At 39.9% G+C, this 15,036-nt stretch overlaps 2 protein-coding genes across 3 annotated transcripts in view; both read right to left on the bottom strand.

The window, feature by feature from the left end:
- The window catches only part of Bex5 (brain expressed X-linked 5), an 851,362-nt gene that overhangs the window by 161,944 nt on the left and 674,382 nt on the right, over positions 1-15,036 (bottom strand). The gene's annotated exons all lie outside the window — the stretch shown is intronic.
- Positions 11,734-14,089, bottom strand: Tmsb15a (thymosin beta 15A). Its single transcript, XM_048336999.1, has 3 exons — positions 14,048-14,089; positions 12,452-12,556; positions 11,734-11,847 (listed from the first exon to the last, which is right to left on the bottom strand). The coding sequence occupies exons 2-3, from the start codon at positions 12,549-12,551 to the stop codon at positions 11,810-11,812; spliced, it is 138 nt and encodes a 45-aa protein (XP_048192956.1). The 5' UTR covers positions 12,552-12,556; positions 14,048-14,089; the 3' UTR covers positions 11,734-11,809.

The raw sequence follows: 15,036 nt of genomic DNA on the forward strand, positions 1-15,036 counted from the left end.
GACAGCCCAAAACACGACACAATGGGCAATGTGTTGCCTTGGTAGCAGGGCTGGGGGCCTTGTGCCTGGAGCTTTGGGTATCAAGACAAAAAGAAAGGCGTGGCACCGGTGGCTCTTGCCTGTAATCCTAGCTACTCAGGAGGCTGAGATCTGCGGTTCACGAGTCAAAACTAGCCCAGGCAGGAAAGTCTATGAGACCCTTTTCTCCAGTAAACTACTTAGAAAAAGCCAGAAGTGACACTGTGGCTCAAGTCGTAGAGTGCTAGCCTTGAGCAAAAGAAGCTCAAGGACAGTGCCCAGGCCCTGAGTTCAAGCCCAGGGCAGGACCAGCAAAAAAAAAAAAAAAAAGAAAGGCAAACAGAGTCACATCTGCAGGTTTCAGAAGCAAGATTCAAATTTCCTATGAAAAATCAAGTTCATACCTGCCCTTGTAGGCTTAAAGTATCCTTTAAGTACTTGAAATTAAGCCCATGGTTTTCTATCACAGCCGAGAAATAGTCCAAAGCTTTTTATCATCACTCTTCCAGTTAAAAAAAAAAATCCTAACCGTTTATCATGAAAAAACAAAGTAGGCTTGTTTGATTCACTACTTGGTGCTCCTGAAGTCCTTTTCTTCCTGGCCACCAAATAGCCATAATAAGAGACCAACAAGGTTTGAAAATTAGCCAGGCACTGGTGGCTCATTCTTGCAATCCTGGCTACTCAAGGGTATCAGACTGGGTTCCATACTAGGATCCTTCCTGCCAGTCTCAGGAAAGTCCAGGTGACTTTTATCTCTAGTTAGCCACCAAAAAACTGGAAGTGGAGGTAGAATGTTACTCTGGAGCCAGAAAGCTCAGGAACAGAGTATATCATATTAATAAATACTAAATCTACATCCACTCCTCATATTCTCCTGGTCTTGCCTTGGTAGTGTCAACTTTTAAACAAACCACTCTCATACTAAACTCATGGCTTTTATTGATTTGAACCTCAGATTTCATATTCCTAAGGTATATGTTTCATTATATTTGAAATTGATATGACACTTTAAAAAATTAAATTCTATTAAGTTTCTTTCTAAGAAAATGTTTCTAGAATGGCACCAAATTCACTTATAGGCAAAATCACATTGTTTAAAAACCTACCACAATAATTCCTGAAATTCTTTTAGTTTTTAATTCAAATAAACAATCTCTTTAGTGTCACTTCATATCAAAATCCCCCGGGGAAAATAAAAAGAGAAATTACAAGTGTTGGCATACATAATAAAGGAGGAAGATAGGAAAATGGAAAACTATAATTTTTCCAAGTTTGCCCAGACAGTGCATTTAATAATCTAAATCATCAGCAGTTAGCAATACCAGCCAGATAAAAATTAGAAAGTTAGATGAATAGAAAAATGATGTGGAAAAAAATAATCTCCCCAGGCAATCAGTTAGTAATAACTGATTTATATATAACTACATGCAAAACTCCATTATATTTCTAATCTATCTGCTCTGCACAGGCCACTACCTACACAGAAGATAAAACAGATTAAATGAACAAACTGGTGATTCGAGAGTAAATTACTAAAGAACATATATCAGGCAAAAGAGATAAGTCTTTTGACTTGATATAAAATACATATGTATATAATCTCTTGTATTTGCATATATTATATAATACAACCTTGCTTATATAGTTGAGACATTATATATCAAAATTCAGGAAAACGTAATTTGCAAATGATTGGTAAACACCAGAAGTGGAATACCTACAAGAGGAATTTAATAGGTAGTCAGGAAGACAAAATGATATCTGCTATCATGTTTGAAATCATCCTTTGAAGCCCTGAGCAAGATCATGCAAAATTACTTGGGCTTTCAAGATAATGGAATCCCCTGTCTCATATTTCTCTCCACTAAAACTGCAAACCCTCTCTAAACTTTCTTAATGGGTGACATACTCTTGATCAGATATGCTCCATCATTTACCTTCTTGGTAAAATAATATAAAAGTGCATATTGCCCAAAAAGCAAATATTTTTCAATCTCTCTCAAGAAAAGATGAAAATTCTTAATCTATAAAGTGGACTCCAAAGCTTACCTTTAGAGATAGCATTTAAAAAATATCATCTGACCTTTGCTTAGTATTAATATTGTACTTAGGATCATTTCAATAAAAAGCCAACCCTAAATCAGAGCCTGAGCATGGTCTTTGAACATCTTTGTTCAAGTCTAGAGTTCTACCAGTTGAGTTCCAGCTCCAGCTTCACTTTCAGGTTCTTGGTGGTTAATCGGAAATAAGTCTCATGGACTTTTCTGCTACGGCTAACTTCAAATTACAATCCTCTGATCTCAGCCTCCAGAAATAGCTACAATTACAAGAATGAGACCCTGTTTCCCTAGTAATTTTTTTATTCAGGAGAATGAATCACACACACACACACACACACACACACACACACACGTATATATATATGTATGAATACAATTAATCATATATATACATATACATATATTCATTAGCTTCTTTTATTCCTTGGCACACTTTTAGGTCTCCATTCTGGACATACATGAAATAAATACATGAAATGCCATTTAAAAGAATTTCATGTCTTTATCAGGAGACTTTTTTTTTTGCCAGTCCTGGGGCTTGAACTCGGAGTTGGAGCACTGTCCCTGGCTTCTTTGCTCAAGGCTAGCACTCTACTACTTGAGCCACAGCGCCACTTCTGGCTTTTTCTGTTTATGTGGTGTTGAGGAACTGAACCCAGGGCTGCATGTATGCGAACTAAGTACTCTACCACTAGGCCATATTCTCAGCCCCATCGGGAATCTTTTATCTTTCAGTGTGCTTTAGTTCATATTGGCTAGTGTAATTATCTATTAAATGCTATCTGTGTTTATTAGTCCAAATAATAAAACTTTCTAAAGAGTTAATTCTATCCACAAAGATGTGAAATAGGATCAATTAAAAGACAAACATCCTGTGATAGCTTCAAGAGGTACACAATTTAGAAGGATTACTAGATAAGAATAATGTAGTTAATACATAAATTAAATATTTTGTTTTACAAAGAAGCATTTGAGGCTCAGAGATTCCAAATGATTGTCTAAGGTCACAGACATTTTGTAGAAGTTGGAGCTAGTATTTATGTCTCAGGCTGTTTATTCTATAACACATAGGACCATCAAGGGCAAAAATTGATAATTTAACTGAGCATTTACATTTGTTAATGAAAAGTGTAAATAATAGTTATAAGTGAAAACCTAGAGCTCAAGATCACATTTGTATATTGTAGTTTAAGATAAACAGGTAAAGTGATAAGGTCATGTGAAATATAGGGTTATACTTTTAAATAAAATCAAGATTTAAAATACATTTATTTCATCACAGTCTCCTTTATAGCACAGATATGTTTTCTCTACAGAATCTGAAAGAAGTATGAGAGGATTCAAGGTGATTTGGGTGCAGTCATGAAGTGAGGCTATCAAATAAAATAAAAGTGAGGCATGATAGCTGGAGAAGCTGTGAGAGATCTTAAAGGAAAGAAGTTTCAAAGTAGTGGAAAATAAACCTGGTAGCAGCGCTTAATACCTACCTCTCTATTCTTATCTCATGTTATTCTTTTCCATCAGCTCTAGCCTCTTTTCTATTCTTATGAATACAGTACAACTGTCTGCTTATCAGAGGGTTTTAAATATGGTGTTCTTCATGTCATTCCTTGCTCTTCTTGACTTCTTTCTCTAAACTGATTCCCGATTGCTTAAGTCACAGCTTCCTAAATTACTCAGAGAACCCTCTATGGCCCTACAACATAAGGAAGAGCCTCCTATTAGATTCTCCTAATATTCTATACTTTACAAATAGAAATCACCACTGTTTGAAGTTATACATTCATTTATATAATTAATATTTACTGATCATTGAACTCTGCTATGAAACTAAGCTTTCTGAAGGTAGGAGCTATGTACATTTTAGTTTTTAGTGTACCTAGGACATAAACATAGTAGATAATAAGTTACTTATGGAATGCAGAAATACCCTAGCACCACAGGGAAACAGCGGTGTTGGAAAAATGATATAAATTTAAACACCCTCAATTACAAAAACTGCTGGACTATTTTATGCCAGCCTTTTTCTACCTCAGAAATGTTTCCTCTCTGTCGCTTTTTCAATTCTTGGCTTTGACTGAATATACAGACCATATCCAGACCACCTACACAATGGTCCATAACTTATGGTGATTTGGTACAGATTTTCAAGTTTACAGTGATGCAAGAGTATACTCACAACAATTCTGTTTTTCACTTGAGGCATTCAATCTATTTCATGATTTTTTTTGCTAGTCCTGGGGCTTGAACTCAGGACCTGAGCAGTGTCCCTGGCTTCCTTTTGCTCAAGGCTAGCACTCTACCCCTTGAGCCACAGTGCCACTTCTGAATTTTTCTGTTTATGTGGTGTTGAGGAATTAAATCCAGTGTTTCATGCATGCTAGAAAAGCAGTCTACCACTAAGCCACATTCTCAGCACCACTCATGATTTTTTTTAATCTGTAAGATGCTTTAGCACAAAGATAGTACTTGCAAAATATTTTTCTTTACAATTTGCATGCCTTTAACTTTATTAAGGTAGCTATGGACAATCCAATCACTCATTTCATGTATAACATTGAAAGACTAGATTTTTTCATTAAAACCATGAAAAAAGGATTTTACATTACCATATCCACTTGATAAAGTAGTAGAAGTTCTAACCAGGGAAATTCAGTATGCATTCTCCATTTTCTATCCTTCTCAGAAAGGCATAAAGAGACTATAAATACAATAAACTGAAATTTCAGCAATACTTCTTTTTCTGTAAACCCAAAGTAAATGTGATACAATCTTTCTGATTTGCCATCTTACACAAAGATGATTCCAGTTCCTGGCTTGGATCTGGTCACTCTTAAAAAGAGGAGAGACTGGGTGCCAGTGGCTCACAGCTGTAATCCTAGCAACTGGGGGTGGGGTGGGGGTTAAGATCTCTTTCTCTCAGTATGAAGCCAGCCTAAGCAGCAAAATCCATGAGATTCTTATCTCAATTAAACATCAAAAAGCCAGAAGTGAATGAGGGAGGGGGTAACACTGTTCAAAAAGAAACACTCATTCCTTACCTCATGTAACCCCTCTGTATATCACCTTTACAATAAAATTTGAAAAGCCTGAAGTGGAGCTGTGGCTCAAGCGGTAGAGTGGAACACCTACCAAGAAACGGTTGAACAGCTGTGTGCTGGCGGCTCATGCCTGAAATCTTAGCTGTGGAGGAGGCTGAGATCAGAGGATTATTGTCCAAAGCTAGCATGGATAGGAAAGTTTGTGAGACTATCTCAAAATGACCAGCAACAAGCTGACCTGGAAGCATGGTTTAAGTAGTAGAGCACTAGACCAGCAAGCAAGCTGAGTAAACATGAAACCCTAAGTTCAAACTTTGGGACCAATGAACAACTACATAAAATCAATGCAAAAGCAAAACAGGTTAAACAGCGTATTAAGTGCCGGATTAGTGAAACGAGAAACTTCTGTGCTCTGGAAGGGGCTGAGAGAAAACTGGATTTCAAACATTGTTCCAGTAGAATCTCAAGGATCATAGAAAACTGGACCTAAACTATCATGTGTATAGTATGATGATTACTAGATAACAGCAAATTAGGTTCAGGCCACTGATACATCCAAGTGCCAAAGAAAAAGCCATCACATCCATAGACAGTTTTCATCTAACGAAACCTGTTTCTAGGTGGGAGTGGGAAGTAGGTGGGAAAGGTCGAGGCTTGGTCTGGAAGAATGATTTCGCTCCACTTTCACTAAAAAGCAGAGACAAAAAGTAAAGAAAAATTGTATTCTCTTTATCCACAATAATATTGGTGATAGTAATAATACAGTATTTCCCTAGTCTCCTTCACATATAGTTCCACTTAATATTTTCTCTGATATAAGATATTCTTGACAAATGCCTTAGACATACCTTTTGGGTATGTGGCCTCAAACTCACTATGTAAGCCAAGGTGGTCAGTACACCTTGAAAGAACCAGATAATGTTATAGCACAAGAACTAAAAAGCTCAACATATATTCTATGATGTGGCTCTCCTTTTGAATTCACTTTATATACTTCCTTTGGTTACAAAACCAACCACTCATTTATATTTTTACTTATCCCTTCTGTTAGATTGTAAATACCTGAAAAACAAGTATCTATTACTCAGATCTTGAATTTCTACATACAATCTTAGTTAGATAAACCTTTTGCTATGTAGCCTAGGCCTAGTGTAGCTTGGAACTCACTATGTAACCCAATTTTTCCTGTCTCAGCTTCCCTAGTGCTGAGACTACAGGCATGTACCATTATGTTCAGCTTAGATACAATAAACTCTTGATAAATGCCTGCTGAATTTAAGAATTGTCTTTATATCTTCTGAAATGTTTTACCAAGCTTTCTATTACAATCTAGTCCTGAAAACAATCTTAGTAGCAAATCATGTCTGTAAAGAAGAATCATGCATCACTGAAATAATCTGAAAAGCATGTCAAAACATATATCTGGGGTAGATTCTCCTAGTTTCTAATTGTTGAATCTGAAGGGCAGTCTGAAATTTTGTATTTCTGACAAGTTTGCAGATGATGTTAATGCTGCTGTTCCAGATACAGTACTTGGAGAACATTGACCTAAAGCAAAAATCCTGCAGACTGACTCCATTTCATCTATACATTAATTTTTTTCAGTTGTGGGGCTTGCACTGGGGGCCTGGCCACTGTCCCTGAGCTTTTGTACACAAAACTAGGGCTCTACCAATTGAGCCACAGGTCCACTTTGGCTTTTGGGTCGTTTATTGGAGATAAGGGTCTCATAAACTTTCCTGACTGGGCAGACTTTGAACCACAATCCTCAGATCTCAGCCTCCTGAGTAGATAGGATTACAAGTGTCAGTCAGCAGCTCCTGGCTTCTCTATACTAATTTTTTAGAAAATTTTCCATATGAGACCCAGAATCCAGATGTTGGAACCAAAAGATTGTCATGTATCAAAGGATTGTCGCACATCATCAAAGGAAAGGAGTACTTTTGAAGCTAGTGGCTCATGCCTCTAATCTTGTCAACTTGGGAGGCTGAGTGAGCGCTGAAGATAGAGGCTCAAAGCCAGTTTAGGAAGACAAATCCATGAGAATCAATTCTCCAGTTAACCAGCAAAAAGTCCAAAAGTAGAGGCATAGCTCAAGTGGTAGAGTGACAGATGTGAGTTGGTATTGGGGAGAGAAAGAGACAATAATACAAAGCATAACTTTGTCAGCATATGGCAATAGAACATCCTAACTGAACTGTAATTTTGAGGTGAGCACTTTACCACTAGGCCATATTCCCAGCCCCGAACCTTAATCTCTATAGGTAAAGTCTAAGAATACACACAAACCATTAAGAGTCATTCCAATGCTAGTAGTTCAGGGACTACATGTTACTACATTGCAAATAATCATCTCATTTGAGTGAAACTGCTTTTTTTTTTTTTTTGCCAGTCCTGGGCCTTGGACTCAGGGCCTGAGCCACTGTCCCTGGCTTCTTCCCGCTCAAGGCTAGCACTCTGCCACTTGAGCCACAGCGCCGCTTCTGGCCGTTTTCTGTATATGTGGTGCTGGGGAATCGAACCTAGGGCCTCGTGTATCCGAGGCAGGCACTCTTGCCGCTAGGCTATATCCCCAGCCCTGAAACTGCTTTTTGTACATACTGAGCAATAACTTTTCCTGTCCAACCTCAACAATATCCCTTTTCCTCTCTGGGCCTGTTTCTTCACTTATTACATGGAGTTCTACTATACAGCATGCCCAGCTTGACTCCAGTTCCTATCACCAGGTTATGCCCTTTTCCTTTATGTGTGTAACTCTTACAATACCTTAATGCTGTTCTTTTCTGCAAGTAATAAGTGGATTCATCACAGTAAATTTCCATTTCCATGTGTAGAGGCTATAGAAAATATTTTGGATTGGAAATTCCAGGCAAGTGAACCCAGTAGACAGAATACACCCACATTAGGTTTTTAAGAAATAGAGAGAGTGAAAGAGACTAAATACTAAGTAATATATGAATATACTAATAAAACAATCAGTTGAAATTATTTTAAGAAAGGGGGAGAGTAGATTAGGAATGATGTGGATGTTTGAATTGGATACATGGTATGCATATGTGAAAATATCACAATGTAACCCCTGCACAAATAATATAGTCTAATAAAATTGATTTTTAATGTAAGGAGATACTACTCCACAGAGAAACCACTGTTTTCCCATCTTGTTTCTGTGTTAGCAGGTACATCTTTCACTTCCTGCCATGTACTGCTCATCTGCCTGTTGTCCCCACCACACCCCAGGCCCTAGCTTAGCACTTATACTGCTCAGTGGGAAATCAATACATGAATAAGCAGGATGGCTACTACATGCACTACTAGGTGCAACTGGACACTAGGAGTTATTGTCCATTCTTAGCTCACCTGACAACATTCATGCTTTCCTTTAGATACTTTGAAATAGGCCCAATCTCAAAATAGATTAGTGTGAAACTGTACAGATTAAATTTACTATGGATGAATAGTATCATTATGAAATTTGTAAATGGAAAACTGAAGAGAGTCAATATGTTGGATGACAGAATCAGAATCTAGAGATCTGATAATCAGCAAACTTAAGCATATCTCCAACAAATATTGGTTCCCCTTTTGTGTAACTGGGTCCAAAGGCTATAGAAGTGTCATCAGGAGAAGACTTGATTTTTTTTTTTTTTGGCCAGTCCTGGGCCTTGGATTCAGGGCCTGAGCACCATCCCTGGCTTCTTCCAGCTCAAGGCTAGCACTCTGCCACCTGAGCCACAGCGCCCCTTCTGGCCGTTTTTCCATATATGTGGTGCTGGGGAATCAAACCGAGAGCTTCATGTGTAGGAGGCAAGCACTCTTGCCACTAGGCCATACTCCCAGCCCAAGACTTGATTTTAAATACTGGAAAAAGATTACACTGTGTAAAAGTTTCAGTATGAAGTTCTGATTATTGGATAGAAGTTACATGTTTAGACATAATGCAAGCAGATCACTGCAAGAGAATAAGTGACTTACTAGACTGATGTTATGCTTGCCAACATAGTTTCTTCTAAGGTCCAAAATCTCTATAACTACACTAAATTCTGTGATTTGAGTATCCTCATCAGCACTTGAACTAAGTTGGCCTTCCTACTGTTTTGCTTGTGGAAATATATGGAAAAATACAGCAAAGAGCTTCCATTTCCTTTAACCTGGGTAAAAATATAAGTGATAGATGGGGAGATAATAAAATACCTGAGATACTCATGGGAAAGGAACGGAAAGGCACAATACCTAGTTGCATCTGATTATACAAAATAATATTTATCAAAACAAACTTCAGGAAATGAAAACAGGGATTTTTTAAAATTTTTGTTTTCTTTCATTTTTGTTCTATTTGCTCATTTATATCTTTGGGAGTATAAGAGGAGGCATAGAAATAGAGGGACAAAGGGTGAAGAAAGGCAATGGTACTCACTGAATGCTATGTTGAAAATGATCCATACAACTTATGGGTAGGGATGGAAAGGATAAACTGGGAAGGGGTGACATTGTCCAAAAAGAAATGTACTATTTACCTGACTTTTGTAATTGTAATCCCTCTGTATACCACCTTAATACTAACAATAAAAACTTAAAAAGAGAAAATCAATGAAGGCTGTGTGTATAAAGAACATAGTACTTTTCTTTTTGTGTGTATGTGCTTGGGTATTGTCTCTGAGCTTTCCTGCTCAATGCTAACAATACCACTTGAGCCACAGCTCCATTTCTAGCTTTTTAGTGGTAAATTGGAAATAAGGGTCTCAGTCCTTCCTGCCTGGGCTGGCTTTGAACCTCAATCCTCAGATCTCAGCCTCCTGAGTAGCTAGGATTAGTGGCATGAGCCCTGGCTCCAGGCCATAATATTTTTCTTATAGAAAAAGATCCTGGGGACTGGGAATATGGCCTAGTGGCAAGAGTTCATGCCTCATATACATGTAGTCCTAGGTTCGTTTACTGAGTACCACATATATAGAAAAAGCCAGAAGTGGTGCTGTGGCTCAAGTTGGCAGAGTGCTAGCCTTGAGCAAAAAGAAGCCAGGGACAGTGCTCAGGCCCTGAGTTCAAGCCCCAGGACTGGCAAAAAAAAAGATCCTGGTCTATGTCATGTACAGTGGCTCACACTTACAATCCTAACTACTTGGGAAGCTAAAATACAAGGATCATGGTTCAAGATCATCCCCATGCAAAATGTTTGAGATTTCCTTCTTGATAGGCAGCACAAACCTATAATTCTAGCTTCATGGGAGATTGGTCCAGGTGAGTGCTCACACAGGAAGTGAGACTGTGTCTTAAAAATAACCATTGTAAACCGTGTATACTGGTATTAGAACTATGAAACTGAATGGGAATACCAAAATAGAGAGATACAGGGTAAAAAAGACAAATGACTACAAAAGCAATACTTGCAAAACTGTTTTGTGTAAATGAACTGAACAACTCATGGGGGGAAAAGGGAAAGGGGGAGGGGGGAGTGAGGGAGGAGTTAACAAACAGTACAAGAAATGTATCCAATGCCTAATGTATGAAACTTTAACCTCTCTGTACATGTTTGACAATAAAAAAATTTTTAAATAATCACTGTAGTAGCTAGGTGCTGGTGACTCACAACTGTAATTTTAATTTTTCAGGAGGCTGAGATCTGAGAATAGAAGTTCAAAGCCAGCCAATCCAAGAAAATCCATGAGACCCTCATCTCCAACTAACCACCCAAAAGCCAGAGTGGAACTGTGGCTCAAATGGTAGAGCATTAGCCTTGAGCAAAAAAAGCTCAGTGACAGCACCCTGCCGGAGTTAAAACCCCAAGATTGACACACAAAAAAATGGTCATTGTGGATAAAGATTTACAAGACTGTGTCTCAGTGATTGAGAACCTGCCTGGCAAGGGAGAAGTCCTGAGCTTAACCCCCAGTATCACCCAAAATAAGTAAATAGATAAATGAATAAATATTATTCACTAATAGGCCCATAAATATGGCTATTTATAAACTCAAATGTGACAAATCTAACTGGTTGGATTACAGGGCATTGGCTTTTCTAAATTTAAACTGAGAATAGCATTAAGGACAGGGATTTGGGATATGCCCATTTTTATGTATCCCTTGTTGTCAGTTTGAGCTGTCATAATAAAATAACAAAATAGTTGTCTTAAATTTATTTCTTTAGAGTTGTGTTATCTGACCAAGGTTCAACAAAGGTTCTGGGGAGGTGAATGAGCAAAAGGAATATTTCCCACATGACTAATCTGTTAATGTAGTTTTCCTCATCCATTTTGTTTAGCTGAAAACAGTACGCTTACAAGCTATTAATTTCCAAGACCACTAAAAATAAACCACAGGAAGACCATGACTGTATTTTTTAATGCTTTATTGTAAATGTAAACTAAGAAGCTACAAAACTATGATTATGAAGCAGAAGGCACCCATTGATTGTAGGTTAAAACTGGGTCACTCTGTAGAGGGCACAACGACCACATCCACAAAGGTCATCAATAGTGAGATTACTGACAGCATGTCATGTACTATCTGAAATTTCACTTTTAAAACAAATTTGAGGGAACAATGGCTACTGATGACCTCTTAGCCAGGGAATATAGGAGACAAACCATCTACAGGTGCCCTAAATCTCCACATAGCTTTACAGAAATAAGCCTAAAAGCAAGAAAACTCAGGTAACGTTGACGCTTGCTCTTGAGAGGCCATCTGTATTTTAGGATGTTTGAACACACTCTTTCTCCTGCTGGATAGCTGTGGAGAAAAACAAACAAGAAGTCATAAGGACAATTTTCTCATAATATTCATTTTAGTTTCTTGCAAAGGAGCTATTTGCTACCAGACCTTGGGGGCGGGGGTAATAGCTTAGAGGTAGAGTGCTTGCCTGGCATGCACAAGGCCCTGGGTTGGAGCCCTAACATCATTAAAAAGAATTATCTCATTCACGGAATGCTGCCATACATGCTTTATATTTACAATAAATCATTACTAGAAATCCTTGCACATGCATGTTAACCACCTGAAGGTTCATTAGAATTCACAACTATATGTTTTTATCATTTGAAGTAGATTTATGTGGTTTTCAAATTTGCATAGTCATGAAAAGTAAATAAAATACTTTCACCATATGTATATATTAACAGACAATAAAGCAAATTATGTTTGCAATAATTTTGACTTATTTTGGAATTATCAATGTTGACATAGCAAAAAAGTATTCTGCAGCATCTGAGAATATATTTAGTTTCTCTAGAAATCTTTCTGGAAAAATTCTGGAGAGCAAAACTTAATATGCTTACTTGCAAATCTGATCAACTTTCCCCATTGTTTTCTTTAAACAGAAATCTCCATTACTTACCTTCCTTTGAAGGAAGAGTGTTTTTTTCCTCAGTATTAGTTTTCTTCAGTTTTGATCTGTCAAACTTCTCCACTTCGGACATGTCTGGCTTATCACTCATTTTGACTAGAAAGGTGAAAAATTAAATTTTAAAGTCATTGGGTAGAACTACCATGAGATCAAGAGGTAAAAGTAAAATATTACTTCACTTAATAGCAATGTATATTTTTGCTGCTGATTTTCAACAGGAAAACAGAAACCAACCTTAGAAAAGTCATGCTTTTATTAGAATAATCTCAAATCCACATCATTATTTTTGGCAAGCATTAAGGGATGATGAATGAAGATGCACTAGAAATCAAGATGCCCAATAAGCCCAGAGCCAATATATCTGACTTCTAAAATCACAGCTATGCTAAAACGGAGGGGATAGAATCACAAGAGCAGATAAAGACGGAAAAACAAGGAGGGGAGAACAAGATGAAGATACGAAGGATAAGGAGGAGGAGGAAGATTACCACAAGGACTGAATTGTGTGATAATAGGAGGTAGAACTATTTGGGTATGTTCACTTTCTATTCAATTACTTTTTTTTGCATTTTCCCTGAGAGAAACACAACACACACACACACACACACACACACACACACACACACACACACACACACACACACACACCCCAAACTAATTTCTACTTTAAATGTCCAAAGACCATAGACTAAGATGCTACAGCAAAAGGAGAGATTTAATTCAGCCTAACCAACTTACACATGCCATGCAATCTTGTGGCACATTTGTAAACTCTGTGAGAAAGAACAGGTAATTAGAATCTGACTTGAGACTTCAGCAGAATGAGTTGAGTCTCATTTCACCCCATCTTCTTGGAAGAGGCAGGAAGGTAAGGTGCCTGGCTGTGGGCATGAGATGTTTGGTGCCCACCCATCATTCTGGGTTTGATCAGAAGGGACAATAAGCAGCCCCGACGAACCGGAGGGGAGAGGTCTCTCCCGTGTGTGCCTGGCCCCACCCTGGTGGGAGAAAGGGCTGGTTCTGGAGTAGGAGGGAGAGGTCCCCACGGAGCCACAAGTTCCAAACACGCCTCCATCTCCTCTAGACTGCCCTTAGACTCTCGTCTCAGCAGTCCTTCGCCAAAGGCAACGCTAGAGAAACCGGGATTAATCAAAGCACGGCCAAGCGGGCGGTCAGGAGCCGTTTGCCTTCATTTCAAAGTAACTTGCCGCTGTCGCTGCCTTAGCCCAATGGGGGCGTGGGAGCAAAAGGTCAAGACCCCGAAAACGCTTGCAGAGCCAGCCCCAACGCTCCTCCCGTCCGCCCCCCTCCTCCGGGTTTGGGAGCTGCAGCAATGCGGCTGGCCAGCTCCGGGGTCCCCCCACTCCGGCCGTCCAGGGACCCCCAAGAGGCTCAGCATCACTAACTGAAAACTGGAGGTGGCCCCCCGAGGATACAAAGGCTCGGGCTCTCCCTCATCCCCACACGACGTGCAGACGCGGAACGCCCGCGGCTGGGACCTTGGCCTCCTCCACCCCAAACACAGCAGGCGCCCCGCGCCCTCCCGTCCACCCGATCCCTGGCTCAGACCCGGCCGCGCATTGTCACCTGGAGGCCTGGTGGCTCAGGCAAATATGTCGGCAGACAAGGACCACTAGCTGGCTCCGGGATGCTTGAGTAGCTGACGGGTCCCGCGCGGGTCTTTTTAAGTCCTGCAGCGGGCCACGCCCTCAGGCCTCGCCCCAAACCTCAGCGATTGGACGGCGGATCCCGAGCTCGCCTCTGGACCCGCCTTCCCGGGCTCTAGCTCCGGATCTCCGCGTCCCCCCCCCCCTCGCCCCCTCCCGCACCTCCACCCCGGCAGCTCGCACCCCGGCTTTAAGAGGCCAGGGACACCCCCGCCTCCCCAACAGGTCTCCGTGTGAGGTTCAGAGCAGCCAGGGGACGAGTCCTTGGAGAGCCCACTTGCTCACCCTCTCTAGCCGATTCTGTCTAGGGGGTCGGTATTTCCCTGGAGTGAAATGCACTCCAGCGCTCTCCGCCGTTTTGTTAAATAGACGAATGTTGAGATGACCGCCGGGTTGGACGCCGGAAGCAGTGATCTCTGTCCCAATCCTTAGCCAGGCAGGTGAGCAGCGGTGCAGCTCAGGGTGAAGGCAAGGGGGCTCGGGGGGCGGGGCGGGGGGGGAGTACAGCTCATGGACACCTCTGTGAAGTGATGCTGTCCTATGTAAAAGGCACGTTTCTCACTTGTGCTGCCACTAAATTTGACAGCAGGCAATTTAGAAAAACCACAGGAGAATCTGCTGAGACTATCTTTATATTCCCCAATCCCTAACACTTTGCTTGCTCAAAAGGAGACCGTAGATAAAGACATGTTAGTAGACTGAAATAAAAATCCCACTATAAATGACACTATTATATGAGGAGAAACTGAATATTTGTGTTACTTGAAGGGACAAAGTTTAAGGTTATTATTTCAGTACTCAGAATCCTAAGTGTACAGGCAAAATGGTGGTATAACTGTCTAGTTTACTCCCCAGATTTTCTGTATGTGCATTACAATAATTTCTAGTGCTTCTACCATTCACATTTCA

The sequence above is a fragment of the Perognathus longimembris genome, chromosome 28 (assembly GCF_023159225.1).
Source record: "Perognathus longimembris pacificus isolate PPM17 chromosome 28, ASM2315922v1, whole genome shotgun sequence".
In the NCBI taxonomy this organism is placed as follows: domain Eukaryota; kingdom Metazoa; phylum Chordata; class Mammalia; order Rodentia; family Heteromyidae; genus Perognathus; species Perognathus longimembris.

What these genes read in the sequence shown, in the direction of transcription:
- Tmsb15a (XM_048336999.1), bottom strand. Translation starts at nt 12,551, where the DNA reads ATGAGTGATAAGCCAGACATGTCCGAAGTGGAGAAGTTTGACAGATCA. An exon ending in CACTCTTCCTTCAAAGGAAG is followed by an intron (nt 11,848 to 12,451) that starts GTAAGTAATGGA and finishes TTTTCTCCACAG; the next exon opens with CTATCCAGCAGGAGAAAGAG.